Here is a 23,071-nt window from a genome sequence, read left to right on the forward strand (position 1 = left end):
CACCCAGGCTGGAGTGCAGTGGCATGATCTCAGTGCACTGCAACCTCAGCCTCCCAGGTTCAAGTGATCGTCATGCCTCAGTCTCCCGAGTAGCTGGGACTACAGGTATATGCCACCAAGGCACGTGCCACCATGCCCAGATAATTTTTGTATTTTTAGTAGAGACAGGGTTTCAACATGTTGCTGGGGCTGGTCTCGAACTCATGACCTCAGATGATCCACCCACCTCAGCCTCCCAAAGTGCTGGGATTACAGGCATAAGCCAGGGCCTCCCCAGCAGGTGATCCATCCGTTTCATCTTCCCAAAGCGCTGGGAGAAAGCCTTCACGTAACAATGGTTGATTGCCCAGGGAGGTATTTGGGCACTTCCTCTGTGTGCCACACAGATTGATGTTTTTTCTCCCAAAGCCAGCCCTGAGTTCTGAGCATCTGCAGGTACTAGGGATGCAATGGGGAGCAGTGTAGACTCAGCCCTGATAATCCTCTCTCTCCCTCCTTCCTGGAGGCATTGGGTGTCTAAGGGCATTATATGTGCCGTGTACAGGGACCACACATGCTGATGTTCTTCTGAAATCTCCACGGTATTTCTCCCAGGCCTGGGCATCTAGTAGGTTCTTTCCATGATGGTGGGGAGGGAGTATTTATACAAGGAAAGAAATAAATACCAGATTACAGGTGTGAGCCATGGCGCTTGGCCAAAGGTGGGCATTTGATCACTTACTAGAAAGCATCTCTTGAGCAACTCTGGGAGCTCTGCAGGGATCGTAGGTCTGAGGCCACAAAGTGAACGCTACCTTGTTTTCTTTATTGTCCTATCTTGTTTTTGTAGCCCACCAGACCGTCGTGCATTCACCAGTCTGCTCAAAATGACACCTGCCTCTTGAAAATTCAAGGAAGAAGCCTCAGTTGCTGCACGTCTAGGAAAAACATTCTTAAGGAGCATGGTTGGGGAAAGCACCCCTTGGGCAAGAGGTTTCCCCTCTTCCAGCCAAGTTATGACTTTGAAGGAAGATGCACCTTTTTGTGGGCAAAGTCTTACTTGTTCTCAAAAACCTCAACTTGGAATTTCTCTTGCATTTATGATGGTGGCTCCTGCTCCTTACAGCTTACAATGGGTTTCCACAGCCACTCCTCCTAGCAGGGCAGGAGCAGCTGTTCACTTTCCGACGAAGAAGGAGAGGCCAGAGGGGCCCCTTCTCATAGGGGAGGGGACCGGACCCCCTATTCCCTGCCAGAAGTAGGCAGGTGGGGGGTATAAAACACCACCTGAAAATGACCCTTTCTGGTCCAAGGTCACCCGTGAGAAGCAAGGCCCAGGTGTCACCTGGTGTCCCTCGAGGCCCTTGCAGTCCGAGCTCAAAGGTGGGGTGGGGATTGCAAATAAGGAAGGCACTATTGGCTTTTTGTTCCTTTGAGATTTTCCTTAAAACAACATTTTTCTGGAAGGAGTTAAAAATGAAACAAACTTCAGAGGAAGCTGGACGGGCCGAGGCGGGGACAAGGTCGGGCTCCCTCTGCACTCTGACTGCCGCTGAGCTGGGAGACGCCGAACTTGGCGGGGGAGGGTGGAGCGTCGGGACGCGGACGTACGTGCAGGCGACGCGTGGGAGGGGGCCCGGAAAACTTTGTGCGCGGCTCCAGGATCTCGTCCTTTCGGATTAGGTCAGGATGGGCTATTGCGGGTTCCCTATCCTGTTGCCCCCACCTCCGTCCTCAGCTTTCAGCAGGCCCCTAGGGGTAGAAAAGGGCACCCCGTGGGACTCCAACCACCCCTCTCCCCCGACGGCACCTCTTTCGTCCCGCACACGCATTCCCCACCGCGCTCCTTTTGTCCGCCCCCTCACTCTCCAGACTCCCGGTTGGGCAGGATCCGCAATCTCCAGCCCCCCAGAGAGCCTGGGCGGGCGAGCTGGGGGCCGTTCCCCGCCCCCTCCCTCTAGCAGAGGCAGCCCGTGGCGGGGGCACCCCAGAGCCGAGGCCAATCGCCCCCCTCCCCCAGCGTGTGCCATCTGCCGCCTGTCAGCCACTCTCTGCGGGCCTCGATCCCAGGCGCCAGCGGGGGTAGGGGGAACGGCTGATTCTGCCCCTCCTTCCTGGCTCCTTCCCAGTCGCCTCGCGGCCCCTGCCCTCGCCTCGGCCCTTGGCACCCCCGGTTCAGCCCAACTCCGTCCGTCCCTGGGCCGCGGGGGGCGGCTCCCATTCCCTCCGGGAAGGCCGAGATGTTGGACACTCTTGGACGCACAAGCTGGGGAGGGCTGTGGCCTGGGGATGGCAGCGCTAACCCGGGGAGGGGCGGCCCTCAGGGTTTAGGTCTAGTTAGGGGACGTCTCGGTCCTGGCCCCCGCCCCTCTGGGGAGCGTCGCTCGCCGGCTCTCGCTGTCAGGGTGTCCACTTAGGCGTCGCGTTTAGCCCGTCACCCGACTCTACCTCTGAGACTGCCTAGGGCGCGCGCGCCTGGCCCCCCTGCCTCAGGCGTCTCCGCATCCTCCAGCCCGCGCTCCCCAGCCGCGTGTGTGCGGGGGTGGCATCTACCTCGGCAATCAGCCCAGCACGGGGTTGGCGAGCAGGGCCCGGCGGGACCGCGGAGAGAGCTGAGCGGGGCCGGTCCCGGCTGGCGGGCAGGCTGGGGAGCGGCGGGGCGCAGGCACCCTGCGTGGGGCGGGCGCCGAGGCCCGGCCGGCCCCGGAGCTGTTCTCTGCGGGCAGCAGGTTTTTCCGTGAAAGGTTGCCCTGGGTAACTCGTCTCCGAGGGGACGTAGCCCTCCCCTCTCCAAGTGGCAACTTATCGATCCGAGAGATTGATAACCCCCAGCGCCGCGCCATGCACCCGCTCCGTTCTCCTGGCTCCGGGGCGCGCCGGCCCGAGGTGGCGCCACTCACCCGGGAGGGGGGCGAGGTCGGGGCCGCTCCCCACCCGAGACCTGGCCGCCTGCAGCTAGTGGGGGAGGGAGAGGCTCCGAGGAACGGTTTAGGGGAGCCGTCTGGGGAAGACTTTTCCCAAGTCAGAACCCTTCCCCGGCTTGCCGGGAGACCGGAGTCTCAGCCGGTTCAGGAGCTGCGGGGGGACGCGCGGCGCCCCCTGGCGGCTGGGTAAAACCTCGCAGAAAGTAGCAGCTGGTTTATTTCTTCTGACAACTGTACGGGGAGGGGGTGCTCCTGCAGGGTCTCGGGGGTAAGGTGTTCCTTTTACAGTCGGACAGAGGAAGTGCACACCAGGCGCGAGAATTCTACAAATGCGGGTGTAGGGGGCGCACGGGGTTAGCCCAGTGGTGGAAGAATTTGTTGGATGTGGGGCAGGGGTGGTCTTTGAACACCGACCGGTGGGCAAAAGCCAATCTGGCAGAGCCAGGTCCTGGGATAGTTCATGTGCGTGAGGCGTACATCGCGAGGTGCCAATACTAGGGCAGCCCACCTCGGTTTGCTCCCCCATTCTCTCACTTTTTATAGTTTGTGAGGCTCATACGTCTTGGCGAGCTTGACAGCCGCGTGGGCCCTAAGTGTGTTCCCTCCTCCTGCCCCCGGTGCAGCCAGCGCCCGAGCCCCGGCCCCGCGTGCTGGTGCGGTGCCCGCGCCCGCGCCGTGCCTGCCGCCGCCGCCGTCGCCGCGGTCCGGGTTTTGCGGGCGGCCGGAGCTGTATTTCCAGCGCTGTCCATCGCTCGGTGCTGTTGGCCCTCTCTCCGTCTGATCCGAGCCGGAGCAGTGCGGGGCGCCCCACGGGATCAGAGCGCTCCCCCGCCGGGACTCCGCTCCTCACATCCTCCTGCTGGGACCCGGCTACATTTCCAGCCAAGCCTGGCTTTATTATGTGTCTCTGCAGTGCAGCCCCAGCAGCCGGATCGGGAGGAGGAGAGCCAGCGACCACAAAGAAGACAGGAGCGCGAGGGAGGCTGGCGGGCGGGCCGGCGCCGGCTGGAGCGCGGAGGAGCCGGGGCGCAGCCGCCGCCGCCGCTGCCCAGGAGGACGGGAGCCCGGCCGCCGCCGCCGCCGCCGCCGCCGCCGCCTGCTCGTCCTCCTCCTCCGCCACCGCGGCCGCCGCCTCCCCCCTCTCCGAGCCCCTGGCCCATGGAGGCAGCTAGCGGGGCCGGCGACTTGGCACCGGCCTGGGGATCGGCTGCGCGCCTCGCGCTGAGCACCGCAGCCCGAGGGCAGGCAGCGGCGGCCCGGCGCACGGGCTGAGCGATGCCCGAGGCACGGGCGCGCCTGCCGGCCGCCGCCTGAGCGCCCCCGCGCGCCCCTTCCTCCTCCGGGGGGCCGGCGCCGGACCGAGCCGAGAGCCAGAGAAGGGGGCGTGAGCCAGGGGCCCGGAGCCGCGGCTTCCGAGCCACTGCGGCCGTTTCGAGCCTCCCCTCCAAGTAGGCTGAGTTGAGGGACCCCCGCCCCCTATCCATCATAATCTCCAAACCAGGCGCTTGGGCATTTTTGAGCCATTAATATTTATTATTTTTTTTTGTGCGGCAGGGGATAATTTGAAGGCTTTTTTTTTTTTTTTCCGGGGGGTACTGAGCTTCCGCGCTCCCGACCGCCTCCCGGTCTCCTCCCCCCTTGAGATACCCTCGACTCCAGCCCCGTTCCCCCTCCTCAGATGGGTTCATTGTGAGCTCCGCACCGGGCTGCGTGGCCGGACGCCTGCAAACTTTGCACAAAAATCCGGCAAGGGGCGGAGGAGGAGGAGAAGGAGGAGGAGGGTGAGGGTGGCGGTAGGGTGGGGGAGGGAAGGAGGGGGCCGCAGGGGCCGGGGGCCGGCGGGGGGTTGGGAGGAGGAGGGGGGCGGCTTTTTTTTTTTTTTTTTTTTTTTTTTTTTGCATAACTCGGCTCGGCCGAGTGGCCTCCGGACTCCCCGCGCCGCTGGGACCGCCGCTTGGATCGGGAGCCCCCGGCTGCCGCATTGCAACAGGCAGGGCCCCGGCGCGCCCCCCGGGCCTCCCCCCGCCTTCGAGCGGCCTCGGCCGGCCCGGGCCGCCCCCCCAAGGGAGGCCGCCCCGGACCTGCGGTCCGCTCCCCACAGCCGCCAACCGGGCTGCAAAAAAAAAAGTTTCCAAGAGACAGGCGGAGGAGAAGGGGGAGAAGGGCTGCCCGGAGCGGCGGGGGGCGGCGGGGGGAGCCGGCTGCGGAGGGCGACGGAGCGCCCGGAGCCCCGGACATGTCCAGGCGGAAGCAGGCGAAGCCGCGCTCGGTGAAAGGTGAGCGAGCGAGGCCCGGCGGAGGCGCGAGCGAGCGAGCGAGGAGGGAGGGAGCGAGGGAGGAGGGACCGGCGAGCGAGCGGGCGGGCGGCCGGGGACCCGCGCGAGAGAGCCGAGAGGAGGAGGAGGAGGCGGCAGAGGAGGCGGAGGCGGAGGCGGAGGCGGAGGAGGGGGAGGAGGAAGCCGGGAGCAGGAGGCGGAGGCGGAGGCGGAGGCGGCGGCGGCGGCGGCGGCGGAGGGGGTACGCCGCGGACACCCTCCCCGCCTGGACCCGGCGCCGTCGCCCGTGGGGGACCCAGGCCTGGGGGCGCCGCTAAGGGGCCCTTGCCGCTCCCTCCGTGCGGGCCCCAGGCCCGTGTGGCCAATCAAGGGGTGCGGGCCCGACTTGGCGGGGATTGCGAATCTCGGCGGCGGCGGGCGGGCGACAGGAGGAAGGAAGAGGCGGCGAGGACGGGCGCCCGGCAGGCCGACAGCTCCGAGGCCGCCCTCGCTTTTCCCGGGTCTCGCTGGCTCTTTCTGGCCCCTGCCTGGTCGCCCGAGGACGCGGGGAGCGGCGGGCGCTGTCCGCGAGCGCCCCGGGCGCCGCGCCCTCGCCCCGGCCGCCAGGCGCCCCCTCCCGCCCCTGCCCGGGCCCTCTCCCGGCCCGGGCCCCTGCACTTCCTGCCTCCTCCACCGAGGCCCACCGGGCAGGGAGCCTCCGCCAGGAGTTCATTGTCTGCGCCGCGCCGCGCCGCGCCGGCGGGACGCGGTTCCTCAGGGGAGCTCAGCGGCCGCGGTGCGCGCCCCTCCGCGGAGGGCGCCCCGGATCTGACCCTGGGCACCGGCACCCTCGACACCCAGGCTGTCTTTCTGTGTCGGCTCCCCGGGGTGCGCGCGTTTGTGGGGAGCTGCAGATACATAGATACACACACCCATCCCTTCGTCTCCACGCTTTGCTTTCTATTTCCACCGAGGGCCCCCAGCTCGAGGGGACCCCTGGAGAGTAGAGGCCCCGGGGAAAGGCCGCGCGCCGTCAGCGGAGCCCCTCCGCTGGCCTCCTATCCCCGCGGCTGGCCTTTCCAGGCCTTGCCTGCTGCTTTGTCCCGATTCTAGCCCCTCGGTTGGGTGCCCGGGCGCCCGGCTGTGAGATGGGAGATGATCGAGGAGGGGGGAACGATGAGAGCGGCAAAGTCTACGGAGCCAAAGCCCCCGGGCCCTTGTCTTCTCCCAGCTCCCCTGATGACCTCTGGCCTGAGCCCAGTTCTGCTCTGAAAAGTTCATTTCCTGGAGGCCTGCGCGGGAAGGCGCTGGGGCCCCGCTCCCTTCCTGCCAGCCTTGCGCCTGGCTGGAATGGCTGGAACTGAATCTGGCAAGGAGGATCTTGAGACACCCGTCAGTTCTGTCCTCCTGAAGTCCCCGAAAGGACTGCCCCCGGCCCAGCAGAGACCCTCCCCGTCATATTAGAAGGAGACCAACTGAGTCCAAACGGAGCGCCCGGCCCGTTCCTACTCCTCCTTTTCCCTGAGAGAAGTTGGTCTTGTTCGCCTCACCCTGCCTGGTCTCCCAATCCGGGACGGCCTGGCCTGCTCCACAGAACTGGGAGTTCAGAGGGTGTTCCGATTGGGGGACTGGCAAACCAGAAGAGAGACTCCAAGAAGAGGACGGGAAAGAAGGGTGGATGTTTCTCTTTTGCTGATGAAAGGGCTGTACGGCTTGAAATAATACTGGATTTCTTTTCTCTTTCCCTGGCTCACTGCTCACTCCTTCAGGAGCCACTTAAGAGGCGACCCAGAAGAAAATGTGAAATTGGAATTTCTGGTTGGAAAAACAGTTTTATTTAACTCAGGCAGTTGATTTTGAGTTAAACCTAAGTACAGAAGCCGATTTTTCCGTCAAGATGCAAAGCTTGCTTACCTAGACTTCCAATCCACTTCTCCAAACCTCCTTATGTTAGAAGGCGAGACCCAGAAAGCAAAGGGAGAGCAGTTTGCAGTGAACAGATGGGTGGGTGTTTCAGAGTTGGTTGAACCGAGTTCTAAAACCACTCTATGGATCTCTGAGAAAGACTCAAGAATTGGTCTTCAGCCTTTCATGAAATGAGCCTTGAAATGATTTTTAGTGAGTTCCTCTCTCAGATATATATGTGTGTATGTGTAGCAGACAGTTCAAGCAGGTTGATAGGAAGACAGCAAGGTGAACAGGAGGCCAGTGGAGGCATTTCCAGGCTAGGTGTTGTAAATATCAGCCACACAGAGCCGTTCTGTCCGCGGAGTCGGAGACCCCCTGATTCTTCCCATGGCTTTTTGCATTTTCCAAAAGCAGCTACAACCCTTGTCTCTCACCATTTTACCTCTTATTCAGTTTATTGGGGTGAAGAGGGTGGAGATGTGGCCACTTACCAAGGGAGGAATTAAGAGAGAAGATAATTTGGATAGATAAGAGTTCCAGCAGGTGAGGGATTTATTGCTTTTCGAGAACTGCTCCCCCGCTCCCCCGCTCCCCCGCCCCTTCTCTTAACCAGTATTCGAAAGTGTGTGCTTGAGTGTGGGCAGCTCCACACCAAGTGTTTGAAACGACAAGGTCTTCACCTTTAAAGATGCTTGAAAGTGCTTCTTAAGGAACAGCGGTGTCTTTTACATTTTATTTTATTTTATTTTATTTTGCCTCCACTGCTGTGTGTCAGGGCTAATGTAGAGGCTTTGTGGACATCCCCAGCCCCGAGCATTCTGCCGCGAAAGTCGCTTGACTGTAATTTGTAATTGATCTCGGAAATGTGAAAGCCCATAGCAGGAAGGAAAGACAGAAATATAACAATTTCGAATGAATGCTCAGAAAGTGTGATTTGAAAGCACAGGCATTGCTGCTTTGAAAATAAAACTGGCCTCTGGGGGCTGGGGTGGTCGCACTTCCCACTCACGGACACAACCTCCCTTCTGGAGTGGGGTCACTTGTCCCCGCAGTATGTTTGTCCTTCTTTGGAAAACCCAGCTCACAGGGAGGACACCTAGTAAATAGGGAAGGGGGTCGGGGCAGTAGGGGAGGGGGGAGAATAGCCTCATTGGTTTTCAAAAGCCTTGTAATTTTATTTAAAAAAAAAAAAAAACCCTAAAGCCAGGAGTGTTATAAAAGTCACATTTTTTTCTGACAGATGTTCCCTCCCTACACCTTTCTCCCCTTTTTTGTTTCCTGGTGGTGTGGTGTGGTGTGGTGGTTGCAGTGATTTGTTCTCTTTGATAATTTTGGCCTCATTTTCCCGGGCTGTTCTCATCATGCTCACTGATGTTATTTCGGCTGATGATATCAGGTGGTTTGGTTAACGATTACCACTGCAGTTCTCTCTGTCACTCAACATTAAGGAGGCCTGTCCCCTTTCACCCCATGGCTTTCTTAGATCCATGCAACAGCCTCTTCATTTATAGAGAAAATTGATACATCTTTTCCCTTGCCTTAGCTTAAAACTTTTGAATAATTTTAATACTGTCGATTTTTTCTGTCTAGCAACTGCCTGTTAATTACAGTTCTTAATATTAATTAGCACTCAGGCTATGTCCATGCACCCGCCCACCCCAACATCCCAAAGTACCCCCAGTGACTTCTCGGCACTCCCTTCCCCTTCTTTGTCTTCCTCTTTTGCCAGCGTGTAGCTCCTCAAAGTCCATCTTATAAATTTGGTGGTCTAGGGACTTGGGGACACTGCGCGTGTTTCCATGGAAATAATTGAGATGTAATAAATAGAGGCATTCTGAGGTTACAGGTTTCTCGATTCAGCTGAGACCACATACAAGTATAAATTGTCGAGATTTGTTTGGCTAAATGTACATGATCTTGTAGGAAGGGCAAAACAAATCCTTTATAGGATCTTTAGCTTTCTATGTGGAGTGGGGTAGCTAACATTTAATCCTAATATTTAATCCCCCCTCCTCAATTAAGTTATCGATTCCCAGCTTTGGAAGGGCCTGTTTCATTCTAGAAAACATCCTTTATGTCTAGTAATTGCTGTTTAGATTCTTACACCTGTTTCCTTGCAAAAACTTAATAAGCAATAAAATAAGATAACTATGTGCCTCTGGCAGGGGAATCCTGCTAAATGGTTAACCATAAGGTGCCTAGCATGCATTCATAATGAAAGGTGCAAAATGCCGGTGACTTTATAGTCATAAAGTAATTCAGAAGAAGCAGCCAGCCCTGGCAATGTTGTGGCATGCTACAGTGTGTTAACAGAGGAGGAGGAGGAGGAGGAGGAGGAGGAGGAGGAGGAGGAGGAGGAGGAGGAGGAGGAGGGGGAACCAGGAAGGCAGGAAACTGGAGCACTTGAGTACAGCGTTCCTAGCTGGAGACGAAAGGCTGGGGATCTGGTTCAATCTAATAGAAAGTTGCAATAATTGCTATATCGGTAGCCAACTCTTAAGTTAGTGGCTGTGGAATTCTTCCCCTGATGTAGGATTTAATAGTCTGGCAATTAGATGCATTGATTTCTCTTAACTGTTCATTTGGATGTGTAAACGAAAGGAACCTACCACTGAGGCTGATGGTGCAGACATGCTGCCTGGCTCTTTGAAAAAGGCTGATTTAGGTGGTGGTGGTGGGAGTATATGCTTTTTCAAGGCAGTGTTAGGACCAGTTCCCTCCTCTTTTAAAATTTCTGTCCATTCTGTAGTGAAGTGAACGGCACCTGTTCAAATTCTGTTTAAAAATAAAACAACGGTATCCCATTATAGCTGAAAAGTAAAAACATCCTTTTCTGCCGCAGATGCTGAGAGTGCCGTCCCTGTCTTTGAGTGACTGGACTTTGTGGCAGATGGTCTGTAGGGTACCAAAGGGGCAAGTCACAGAGCCCTTCGGCTCTGAGTTCCCGACAGCCCTCCTGCAGAGAGAGTTCTTGCTCCCACTCCTCCTCAACAATGGTCTGAGACTTGTGACCACCTAGACCAGTGGCTCTGTCAAGCCTGGACTGGATGTGGGGACATGGCGTCTTGGAAGGTTGGAAGGCTGTAAGATGTCAGTGGCTTGGAAAGTGTCTAGGAAATGACCTCTTTGAAACATGAGGCTCTCTAACTTCCTGCTTCTGGACTTGCAGTTTTCTGTAAGTGTCAACAACTTCTGACATGCAGGCATCTGAAACTGCCTCAAAAGTAAGCAGGCAGAGGATGGCTGGATTTCCTGATGGCCCCATCGTTTTTGCCAAGGTGGTGGGTGGGTTTAGTTCACTCTTTGTTTGACATAAGTTAGGATGGACTTGCCTTTCCTGGCCACTGGCTGAAGCAAAGCCCAGCCTTGTCCACGGTACGCTAGTGTTTGCAAAGAGTATTATCTTCATGTCTTGAAAACATTTGCAGAAGATATCAGGGTTCCTTCGTATCTGTGAATCTAGGTTGATTACAGTAGAATACCTTGAAAACTGTTAGCGGGGTCCCCATTATTTGGGTAGCTAGGAAAACCCCGATACACTGTGGTTGGAGAATTTGACAATTTCTGCAAATTCCCGTCAGCTTTCAAGGGCATCTTGTGCATGGACACATTAGTGGGTAATCAAAGAAGTTTCCCACCCAAAATGGATGAATTGAGCCTGGATTGGTTACATCCCGCTTGAAGTTTTTGGGGCTGGCTGGCAGCTCCCTCAGCTGTGGGAGAGGCAGGGTGAAGTGAGTGAGGAAATGCTGATGGAAACTTTTGATTCATAGCTTACCTGCCAGGATCGGTGGCAGCCAACGATTGGGGTTGTACACTCAGTAAATAAAAATACTTTACCGCTTTCAAGGAGCGCCAATTAGCTGATTGCTCCATGTGGCTGTCTTTAAGGAGAATGCTGTTTTACCTATCTTCTTGCACAAAGGTTTGATTTTTAATGTCTTGTGAAAAGGATTCTCTTTGTCTTGATTGATGTCAGGAATAAAAGCATGATGGTAATATCCCTTTGAAAGCTATTGTATTGTCAGCCCTGGCTGACAGCGGGACGGCCTCCCAGCGTTATAGATTGGTGCTGTGAAAACACTGACATTTTCTTTGTTACATTGCTGTTGTTCTACTTGCAAAGTCAATTACACAATGTCAGAGCTCAGTTACCAAGTTGACTTTGGAAGTAACAATGTCTTTCATTCTCTTTTTAAAGATATAATTTCCCTTTGTTGTTGTGGTTGTTGTTTTGTTTTCTTTCTTTCTTTTTTAACCTGCCTCCCTCTGTTTACCTCCCCTCCCTCTTGCCTCACCCCCCTCAAGAGTCTGAACATCCTAGCTAGGCAAACACACTCTGGTTTCAATTGTGACAAGTCAAATTCAAAGGCGACCACATCATTATCTCTGAATTCTTCAACTCATTCACATTTCAGTGGCTTCTTATTGATATAGTGACTAAAGCAGCCAAGATACATAAAAACCCATCAAATGAGATTACAGTGTTGATAATCTCTTATCAAGTGGGTTGTTCTGTGGATTTGGGGTCATTGAGGTTGGCAAATTCAGAGTTTTCTTTCTTTCTTTTTTTTTCTGGAGACTACAACCTGGGCTGAACCAGGTTCTGGGTCGATGGGACCCCGGCAAACAGTTTTTTCTTACAGAAGATTGATAGGCATTTGTATCTCAGAGGCTGGAGCCGTTGAGTCCTGGATTTGGGATCCTGAATGACGTCATGTAGAAGGGTAGAAGGGGTCTCATAAGAAAACCATGTCATCTGTCTTTCTCCCATTGCAGATGGCAAACTCCAATCATAAGGCGATCCTATCAGGTGATCCCAGTGTGCCCAGTAAGGACTCAGGAGTGATTTGCATTCCCGTCTAAGTGTGCAAAATCTTGCTACTGAATAGGAGGAGAAAACCTTGAAAAATATTCAAAGCTGAATATGGTTAAGGTGGATATTTTTTAGATGCCTGCCTCCTATCTTCTGTCCCTCCCCGCCTTCCCCAGAAAGAGGAAACCCTAATTCCTTAGTTCTCTAAACCTGGTCATCCAAGAAGCAGTGACCTTCGAGCTGCGGGTTGTTGGAGCATCCTCCTGCCTGACACACTGCAGTGCGAGGCGCTGCCCTGCTGCCACTGCCTCCAGATGACAGGGATCCATCAGGAAACTCCGTCCGAGACACTAATTGTGGGCCCCCGAAGTTATTATTATGAACCACCAGACAAGAGCCTGTATTCGCCAGCAATTTGTCAGGACTAATTTTGTTTTTCTCCAATAATTGAAAATTAATGTCTTGAAGTGAAAGCAGATGTTCATGTCATCTTCTGAATTGGGATATAAAATGGGGCTCTGTGGATGTGCTAATTTAACAGCAATTTCCCTCTCCCAGATAATGGGGGTGCTGGGGCTGATGTCACCTTCGGAGCAGGGAACCGGGGCCGGGAGAGAGAGAGGCCTGGGCTGTGCTCGTGCTTCTTGAGGGTTCATTTTGGTGGGAGAACCCGTATAGAAAAAGATTTGCTTGTGCTATGAAACTTGGAGAACTCACTGTTTTGAATATTCATTTGCAGAATAAGTATTTATTGAGGTAATTCCAGCATTATGCTGGGGAGCCTTCGTTTGGGGAGAGGGTGGCTTCATACAGATGAGTGGATCCCCAGCTGTCATGCCTATCACCATCACCTACAATAATGCTGGTTAAATTGCATATTCCTGGGCCAGGTCCTGCAGATGCTCACCTGGCTGGTCTGAGGAGGAGCTTAGATCTCTTCATCCCCCAACTCCTGCTTTTAAACAATTTTGATAAAATATACGTAACTTAAAATTTACTGTCTTAACCTTTTTTTTTTCCTTTTTTTATAGACAGGATCTTGCTCTGTCCCCCAGGCTGGAGTGCAGTGACGTGATCATAGTTCACTGCAGCCTTGAACTCCTGGGCTCAAGCAATCCTCTCACCTCAGTCTCCTGAGTAGCTAGGACTACAGGCTAATTTCTTACTTTTATTATTTGTAGAGATGGGGCTATGTTGCCCAGGCTGGTCTCGAATGCCAGGCCTCAGGGAATCCTCCTGCCTTGACCTCCCAAAGTGCTGGGACTACAGACATGAGGCACCTTGCATGGCCCATCTTAACCATTTTTCAGAGGCATTAAGTACATACACATTGTTGTCGGGCTGTCACCACCATGAATTTTTCATTTATAGTTGGCACCCAAGTGATGGTGGATTAGGGATCTGCAGCCCACCACCCCAGAGGAGGTCATCCAGGCCAGCCTCCCATTTCCAGGGTAAGCATGAGAAACAGAGGCTTAGAAGATGAGGCCATTCTCTCGGCGGGGGCGGGGGTGTGTTCTTTGCCTTGTTCTAGTGTAAGAGGTGAGATTGGATTGTCCAAGGCTAGGGCAGGGCATAAGACTAGGGTTCCGTCAGGGCTGGTGGGGCTGGGGGAAAGGGCAGGTGGAGTGCTAACAAGGACTTGCTGAGTGATCTGATGAGCATTATTAGGATTAGAACATTTGTTTTGTCTCCTTGAGGGGACAGCATTCTTTTGAGACTGTGCCTGGTGGGTTGTGAGCTTGCCCAGTGGCCCTGGCAGATCCCTTGTGGCCCCTACGCCTGCCTGCCAGGACTCAGCTCCTTTGGCCTACCCAGTTCTGCACTGCAACTTAGGCTGGTTTGTCTATGGCAAGGAGAGAGAGGAATGGCTGTTTTGTCCACTTGATTGCCTTGCTTTCTAGACTATCTTGGGCCCACAGGTCTAGGCTTTGCAAACTCTTCACTGCCTCCCTCCTTGGAGGTGCTTGGAAACTTTTTCTCCCCTTGTTTTCTCTGTAATTGAAATTTGCCCTTTCGTTACCTGAGCATGAATTATTTTTTGCAGTGTTGTCATTCCCTATCCTGCTGTGAGGTTTATCTCTTCTGTTGATCCTAATTAAATAAAACATACTGTTCACCTAACTCCTGTTGCACTGAATTTTACCTGCCTGAAGGCAGAGTGATGACCATCTGGGCTTAGTTAGGGAGCTGGGCATGGCCGGAGAGGGCAGCTGGGGTGGTATGACTGCACATTCAGGCTGGAAGACTGGGCAGGGGGACCTCCTTGGCCTGGAGGCTGCAGAACCTTGGAGCCACCAGCTCCAAGAACAGTATATTTTTGGTTCCTGAACAAGAAATGTGGCTTTGTCCCTCGCCTCCTATGGCTGCAGTTTTGAACTTGGAGAGAGGACCCTCATCAGCTCCTGAGGGTCCCCAGGGAGAGGGGGAGGGAGGAGAAGCAGGTGCCTAGGAGTGGGGAGATGGAAAGAGGAGGCAGGCTTCTGTCTCTGGGGTGGAGGCCACAGAGAGTGCTGGGGTCTCTGGGGAGCAGCAAGCAGTGTGCGGGTTCTCATTGCCCAGGACAGCCCCTGCGGATGCCCTGTGCCCCTTAGGGAGACACTAGCCGGCCAGGGGCCAGACACACATATTGGGAAGATTCACTGTTTTTGCCTTTGAACCTCTCCGAATCCTGAAAAACATAGGTTGAAAAGGAACCTTGGAGGTCACTTCATTTACACTTCTTTGGGTGTGTTTCTGGCATCCTTGGTTTCATCCAGCCTGGATGTACACACTTTCACTCGCAGGGTGCTCACTACCTCTGTGGCGTATCTGTGCCTTTTTTTTTTTTTTTGAGACAGAGTCTTGCTCTGTCAGCCAGGCTGGAGTGCAGTGGCACGATCTTGGCTCACTGCAGCCCCCACCTCCCAGGCTCAAGCAATTCCTGCCTCAGCCTCCTGAGTAGCTGGGATTACAGGCGTGTGCCACCACGCCTGGCTAATTTTTGTGTTTTTAGTAGAGACGGAGTTTCACCATGTTGGCCAGGCTGGTCTCGAACTCCTAACCTCAGGTAATCTGCCCGCCTCAGCCTCATCTGTGGCTTTTTAGCTTGAATTTCACACATGAAGCTGCAGTCTCCTCTCTGTGTTGGTCCTGGTTCCACCTCCTGGGGTCACAGTGAATAGCTCAAATCCCCAGTCCCTCTAGCAGCCCCATGTCCTGCCTTTCTCAGGGGAAAGGTCTCATGTATGGGATGCCAGCAGCCTGCTGGGCTTCCAGGGCCCCATGCTCATTCAGAAATGGCCTTGGCTGGGTGCAGTGGTGGCTTACACCTGTAATCCCAACACTTTGAGAAACCGAGGCAGGTGAATCGCTTGAGCTCAGGAGTTTGAGACCAGCCTGGGCAACATGGTGAAACCCCCCCTCTACAAAAAATAAAAAAAAATTAGGAGGGTGTGGTGGCAGGAGCCTGTAGTCCCAGCTACTTAGGAGGCTAAGGTGGGAGAATCACCTAAGCCCGGAAGGTTGAGGCTGTGGTGAGCCGTGATCGTGCCACTGTGTTCCAGCCTGGGTGACAGAGTGAGACCCTTTCTCAAAACAAAACAAAACAAAACAAAACAAAACAAAACAAAACAAAACAAAACAAAACAAAAATGGGAGCCGCGGTGGCTCAGAACTGTTGTCCTGGTGCATAAGGAGGTGAGGCTACGTGTTCAAGGCCAACCTGGGCAACACTAAAAAAAACCCTCTCATCCATTAAAAAAAAAAAAAATTGCTGGGTGCAGTGGCTCACACCTGTAATCCTAGCATTTTGGGAGGCCGAGGCGGGCACATCACCTGAGATGAGGAGTTTGAGACCAGCCTGGCCAACATGGTGAAATCCTGTCTCTACTAAAAATTAAAAAAAATTAGCTGGGCGTAGTGGCATGCACCTGTAATCTCAGCTACCCAGGTGGCTGAGGCAGGAGAATTGCTGGAACCCACTGCACTCCAGCCTGGGTGACAGAGCAAGACTCTGTCTTAAAACAAAAACAAAAACAAACAAACCCAAAAAACACAAACAAACAAAAAAATCTGGCCTCAATCTTCTGGGTCATTATGTCTAAAAGATTTGTTTTTTTTTTTGAGATGGAGTTTCGCTCTTGATGCCCAGGCTTGAGTGCAATGGCGCGAACTCTGCTCACTGCAACCTCGGCCTCCTGGGTTCAAATGATTCTCCTGCCTCAGCCTCACGAGTAGCTGGGATTACAGGCATGCACCACCACACGTGGCTAATTTTGTATTTTTAGTAGAGACAGGGTTTCTCCATTTGGCCAGGCTGGACTTGATCTCCCGACCTCAGGTGATACACCCTTCTCGGCCTCCCAGAGTGCTGGGATTACAGGCGTGAGCCACAGGGCCTCGCCAAGATTTCTTAAATGAATGAGTGAATGTGTGAATTGTTGAGGGAATAAATACGAATGGGGAATAAATGTGAATGGGTGAACAAGTGAAGGAATGAATGAGTGACTAGTGAGTAAATGACTCAATGATGAGTAAATGGATTCATAAATGAATGAGTGGGTGAGCGAGTGGGTGAACTGAGAGGGAGCACAGGCCTTTGCAGGACTTGGGTTCACCGTGAGCGTCAGTCTTTGGACCCCTCCGGCTGCCCCAGCCTCTGTTCCTGATGAGGAGGTGGGAGCTGCAGGACACCAGACTGGGAGAGGCTGATGCCCGTTCTCCTTCATACTCAGGGTACATTGTGCTGTGAGATTGCAGCTGCTGTTTATCGAGGGCTTTGTGTCATGGATTGTGTTAGGCTTGTAAAACATTGCTTTTAAAAGGATAAAAGCAATGTGAGATTTTTGTACTAATTTAATTTTAATTATTTATTTTCTTAAAGTTTGGATCTTGCTCTGCTACCCAGGCTGGAGTACACTGATGTTATCATAGCTCACTGCCACCTCAAACTCCTGGGCTCAAGCTATCCTCCTTCCTTAGCCTCCTGAGTTGCTGGGACTATAGGTGCGAGTCACCATGCCCGCCTCTTTTTTTTTTTTTAAGAGATGGAGTTCTTCATGTGTTGCTCAGCCTGGTCTCAAATGATTCTCCCACCTCGGGCTCTCAGAATGCTGAGATTACAGGCATAAGCCTCTGTGCCTGGCCTTAATTTTAAATAAAACAGAATGTTCAACTCAATAACCTTGCCATCCTTCCCGTGACCCTCATCCTGCTACATCATTGCCGTGGCTCAGAATAGACACATTTGACCAGCTCTACCCTGGCCAGGGATCAGCCACCATTAAGTGGCCTTGGAACCCTCTTCATCTTTGGGCAGGGTGGGGGGTGATCTGCCCTAGGAACAGCTCTAGGAGTGAGGGGTGGGGCCAGCTAAGTGGGCGGGAGGGGGAAAATAGGGTGTGTTGGCAGGGAACCTGCCAATCAGTCAGAATAGAAAAGAAAGACCCCATTCTCCCTGAAGGTCTGAGTCAAGGTTCCTTCATTTCTCTCCTTGGGGAGGGGAGGGGGTTGGAGGAAACATACTCTGACTTTGGGCAAGACAGTTCCTTCTATGGGCCTCAGTTTCCTAGTTTTCGATGTTTTCCTAGTTTCTCAGTTTTCTATGAAATAGGATAGAACTAGTAGGATTAGCTACATGAGTTAAGTTTCCAATCTTGGTTAGTTGCACATCAGTATCATCCTAGACACTTAAAAAATAACATTACCTGGGTCCACCATGGATGAAATAATCCAGAATCTCTGAGGATGGGGGTAATTGGAATGTGCAGCCAGGTTTAGGAACCATTAGTCTAGGAGATAGCACCTAGAATATATAAATTTGCTCCATGTTAATAGCCATAAGGAGGTCTACAGAATCGTTGCACCAGACTTTATTTACAGTCTTCCATTGGTGAACATTTAGTTGCTTCCAGTTTTTTGCTGTTTTAAACGATGATGCAGGGAGTATCCTCATTTATAAACCTTTGTGTTCTTGTTTGAGTGTTTCTTTGGCGGGATTCCTAGAAGTGAAATTGTTGGGTCAAAGGGTATTCACTCAAAAAATTTGATAAATATTTCCAAATTGCCTTCCACAAAGTCTGTACCAATTTACCCTTCAATAATAGGGCATGAATGCATGTTTCTCCTAATCCTTGCCCATATGTGATGATGTTTTGTTTTTTCTTTTTCCTTTTTTTTTTTTTTTTTTTTTTTGAGACGGAGTGTCGCTCTGTCGCCAGGCTGGAGTGCAATGGCGTGATCTTGCCTCACTGCAACCTCCGCCTTCCGGGTTCAAGCGATTCTTCTGCCTCAGCCTCCCAAGTAGCTGGGACTACAGGCACATGCCAGTACGCCTGGCTAATTTTTTATTTTTATTTTTAGTAGAGACAGGGTTTCACCATGTTGGCCAGGATGGTCTCGATCTCTTGACCTCGTGATCCACCTGCCTCGGCCTCCCAAAGTGCTGGGATTACAGGCGTGAGCTACCGCGCCCGACCTTTTTCTCTTTCCTTTTTCTTTTTGGCAATCTGGCAGGCAAAAAATGGCACATTGTTTAAATTTGCACTTCCCTAATTATTAGTGATGTTGCCTTTTTTCCCCCCCAAGATATGAGGCCTTGCTATGTTGCCTAGGCTGGTCTCAAACTCTTGGGCTCAAGTGATCCTTCCACCTTGGCCTCCTAAAATGTTGGGATTACAGGTGCAAGCCACCACACCTGGCCTTTTATGTTTATGGGCCTGCCTGCCTGCCTGCCTTCCTTCCTTCCTGTCTCTCTCTCTCTCTCTCTCTCCTTTCCTTCTCTTCTCTTCTCTTCTCTTCTCTTCTCTTCTCTTCTCTTCTCTTCTCTTCTCTTCTCTTCTCTTCTTCTGTCGCACAGGCTGGAGTGCAGTGCCACAATCTCGGCTCACTGTGACCTCTGCCTCCCAGGTTCAAGTGATTCTCCTGCCTCAGCCTCCTGAGTAGCTGGGATTACAGGCACCTGCCCCCATGCCTGGCTAATTTATGTATTTTTAGTAGAGACGGGGTTTCGCTATGTTGGCCAGGCTGGTCTCGAACTACTGACCTCAGGTGATCTGCCCGCCTGGGCCTCCCAAAGTGCTGGGATTGCAGGCGTGAGCCACAGCACCTGGCCATTTTTCTTTCTTCTTCTGAAGGGTCACTGCACTATAGAGCTTGGGGATATGGGCATTTCTTTCCCTTGGTGAGTCCTTTGGTCATCTGCTCTCCTTCCCTCCCTTTCACATCCATCCTTCCATGTAAATCCTGAGCATCGGACTCAGGTGAGGCTCAGCCTAGGCTCCAAGGAAGATGCAGAGAGAACGCAGAGGAGGCCACGTCCTCAGGAAGCCTGGAGGCCAGAGAGGGGAGTAGACCCTAACCACTGGACCAGACAAGGCAGCCTAGGACAGAAGTGTGGGCTGAGGGCTGTGGGAGGGGTGAGAGAGTTGGGGGGATTCCCTTTGGTAGGGGAATCAGGTGAAGCCTAGAAGAGGGGGTAGCATTTTTTATTTGGTCCCTGAGGGATGGAATCACAACACCAAGAGTAGCTAGCCTCTAATGGGCACCCCTTGTATACAGGCACTGGGCTATGCACGTTACGGGCAGTATCTCATGGAATCCTGACACTTGCTTTTGACTGCTGAGGTGGGACCTTAGGCTTTCTTTTTTACCAGCAGTCATGGAGCTTGGAGAATCCTCAGCTGAGGTTCCTTTTCATGTAGATGATTAAACTTGCCCGGAGAGGGCAAGCTAGGTGTCTAAGGTCATACAGTGACCTTGTGGCAGAATTGTGCCTGGGGATAGGAGAAAGGGGAGCTGGAGGATCTTGCTGCTGCCACTGTCCTGCCTTCGGAACAACCTAGGACCCCCAAGCTTCTGGAGTGGGGGGAGGATTCTGAGCAGACAGATTTGGGCTCCTACCCCTCTTTCCCCACATCCTTGCCATGTTATTGGTAAGCCTCAGTTTCTTTTTCTTTGAAATGGGCTCTACTCCCAGGAGAGAGGTGAGGAGGAACTCTCAGGTAAGGAAGAGCTTGTTGGTCAGGCTTTCGCCTGTCATTTGCTGGGGCAACCCTGCCCTTTTTAGAGACACCAGGTTTGAAGGGGGCTTTTGGATCTCTCCTCGAATCCATCCTCCCCACCCCACTAGAAGACAGTTGCCCTTCTCAAGGGGCTTCCTGGCCAGGCTCAGGGAAGGGGCTGTGTGGGAGGGCATATGCCCCACAATAGTTATGCATGTGTGTGAGTCTGTATGTGCCTGTATGTGCACATATGTGTGCATGCATGACTGTGCATGTGTCTGAGTCTGTGTGGGTACCTGTTGGGTACGTGTGTGCATGTGTGTGTGTACTAGTGTGTGCATGCGGATGTGTGCTAGAGTGTATGTCTGTGTACACGTGTGCATGAATGCATATGTGTGTGTGTGTGTGCCTGTGTGAGTGGTCATGTGTGCCAGCTTCCAGGGCAAAGAGACTCTTCAAATTGCTTGCCTGGTTCAGACTCTCAGTACAGGGACAGAGAACATACTAGTGGGTGGTAGACTTTGCTCATGAATTTACTTTATATCCATTCATTCAGATATTTTTGGAGCATTGTGTTTAACCTGACCCTGTAAAGAGAAAGAAGCAAGTTCTTTCTTTCTAAGATTTAGCTGGCCATGTATAAAGTTGTGGTTGTGAGGGTGGGAAATGAATTTATATTGGTGTTTCCGAAAATGTATTCCAGGATTTTGTTGATGTTCCACCCCCCAAAAAGAGAAAAGTTTTCTGTGGCCAAATGCATTTGGCAAACACTGGATTAAACAGAGTTAAAATTTTTTTTAAAAAAACCTTCACGGCTTCTCGGAGCCTTTAAAATGCCAGCATGGGACTCCCAGAGATGTTAATAATTTGTGATTTCCAAACTTATTTGATCACTTGTCATGGAATCCTCTTATCTGGGGCATGGTTTAGGTTTCAAGGCTTTTAGGAGCTGCTATCATTAGCTGCTGCTCATTTGTTCATTCATTCCTCTCACACGTTTACTGAGAACCTACCATATACCAGGCAGTATTCAAGGTGCTGTGGCCACCACGTGGGCAGGTTTATTCTAGTTGAGTGAGGAGCCATCTGCAAGCACATTTCTGTTAAGCAAATTAGGTTCTGGGGCAGGCAGGGAGGCTGTGCAGAGAAGGCCATCCTGGAGGTGATGCTGGATCCCAGACGGTGAAGGGGGCTGCTTCATGAGGGGAGCTGGGGGCCTGGAGGTCTTTGTGGTTGATGCTTTGGGAGGCTGGGAGGTTGTGGCAGGTGGGGGTCCTTCTCTGAGCCTCTGTCTCCTCACCCTGGGAGGGCGGGGGGCCGGCTGGGAAGGTGCAGGCTGCAGCTCCAGCTAGCAGGCTGGGCGGGGCCCGGCTCTGTTCTCTCTGGAGGCTTCCCTGGGGCCGTGAGTCAGTTCCCTGGGGCTGTTTCTGGTCAGAAGCCGCTTCAGGGTCCTAGTCTTGCCCTGGGGACCTCAGTGTCCTGTCCGGCTCCTCCGCCGCAGACATGCAGGCCTCTCAATGCACAGGTGACCGGGAGGGCTCAGGGGATGGGCCTCCCTGGACCTGCCTGCTGTGAGCGCCACCCGGCAGAACTCCTGCCTGTGCCGGCCACTGCACTGCTCCCTGTGTCTGGCACTGGACCACGTTCCCACCCCCATCTGACAGATGGGCACATGGGGCCAGGAGGCTCCCACAGCCCGTTACCTCAGAGGCCGGCCCCTCTCCAAGGCATCTAGACCTTCTCCAAGCCAGGGCTGCGGCCTGAGGCTTGTGGGGTGGGAGGAAGTGTCTGGGTGTGGGGGACCGAGATTTCCAGGAGGGGAGTGGGATCTGAACCCTCCAGGGTCCTCCTGGAGTCCGATTGCGGAGTTGCCTTGTAGGATCTGGGTCCTGGGACGAGGGGAGGGGGCGGAGAAACCGCGGGGGAGGGGAAGGGGTCAAGGGTCGGAGAGGAGGAAGAAATCCAGGGTGGGGTGGCAGTTGGGGAGGAGGCGGGGAAGGGGGAATGGCTGGGAAGAGGCGGGGAAAAGCAGAGGAGGGGGCCTTGGGGCTCTTCCCGCCCAGCTACCCGAGGGGAGCCCGGCCGACGCTTGGGAACGCGGCCCCTCCCGGGCCCTTGTCTGCCCGGCCCGCGGGGGCGGCCCCGGGACCCCTTTGAGGCGGCGGCATTGGGAACGCGCTGGGCCGCCCCCCGCGCGGGAGGGCTCCATGGCTGCGGCGCAGTCACTCAGGGCCAGGTTCGGGCACAAAGCGGCCGCGGCGGGGGGCCGGCTGGGAAGGCGCAGGCTGCGCAACTCGCTCACGCGGCCCGGGTGGGGCCTGGCTTGTTCTGCGCCGCGGGCCGCCGCCCGGCCGCCCGCCCCTCGGAGTCTGGCGCCCTCAGGACTCCGGGTCCCAGGCCCAGCGCTGGGGACGGCGGCGTCGAGCCCACAGCTGGTGCCGCCCGTGGGTGGGCTGCGGGCCCGCCAGCCAGATGTGCGCCTCGGGAGCCCTGGGGCACCGGAGCCCGATCGGGCCTCCGCTTTGGAGTGGGGCTGGGGGAAGGCGGGTGACCCTGGGGGAAGGCAGGGCCATCCCCTGGTACATCCTCATACACGTAATGCCGCTGAGCGCATTTCCCAGGTACTGAGGACTGTTCTGAGCACTTAACACTCGTTGATTCATTCAAGGTTCACAGCACCCCTATGAAATAGGTACGTGATGTGTATCCCCATTTTACAGAGGAGGAAACCGAGGTACGGGGAAGTAAAATAAATGGCCCAGTGCCCCACAGCTAGGGCAAGATTTGAACGGAGGCACTCGGCCCCAGACCCGTGCTCAGCCCCTGCCTGCAAGGTGCCCAGGCCTGCGTGGTGGGCTGGAGGCCTGGCCCCAGGGGTGCAGCTTCCAGTGCATCAGCACGTATCCAATAAATTACAGATGAAGATCGGCACACAGATCTGAGTCATGATTCTGGGCTTGCCACTTAAAATTCCTTCATTGGATGGATCCTTCTTGACTTCATTCATTCACTGGATGGATAGTTCTGAGTTTGTGATGGGCCAAATGCCAGTGCTGGGTCCCTGCCTTCAGGGAGCTTACAGCTTAGTAGCGAGATAGAAAATAAAGAGTGAGCAGCTCCCCGGATTGTAATTGTTCATTGAGAGACTGCTCTGGCTTATCTGACTTTGACAAGGTCCTCCCGGGAGGGCACTGCAGAGGAAGTGAC

The 23,071-nt window shown here is 54.0% G+C and overlaps 1 protein-coding gene across 2 annotated transcripts in view; it reads left to right on the forward strand.

Moving 5' to 3' along the window:
- The first annotated feature begins 2,991 nt into the window (after positions 1–2,991).
- Positions 2,992–23,071, forward strand: part of ZNF423 (zinc finger protein 423) — a 369,635-nt gene continuing 349,555 nt past the window's right edge. The window contains exon 1 of one of the 2 annotated variants that reach the window (XM_030797375.1): positions 2,992–3,171. Coding sequence is in view for 1 of the 2 variants with exons in the window: in XM_030797365.1 (XP_030653225.1) it covers positions 5,140–5,179 (40 nt within the window). In the remaining variant the exon portion in view is untranslated. Of the gene's footprint in view, positions 3,172–4,784; positions 5,180–23,071 lie in introns of those variants that run through there. The other variant, XM_030797365.1, reaches the window with a different exon arrangement.

The sequence above is a fragment of the Nomascus leucogenys genome, chromosome 2 (genome assembly GCF_006542625.1).
Source record: "Nomascus leucogenys isolate Asia chromosome 2, Asia_NLE_v1, whole genome shotgun sequence".
In the NCBI taxonomy this organism is placed as follows: domain Eukaryota; kingdom Metazoa; phylum Chordata; class Mammalia; order Primates; family Hylobatidae; genus Nomascus; species Nomascus leucogenys.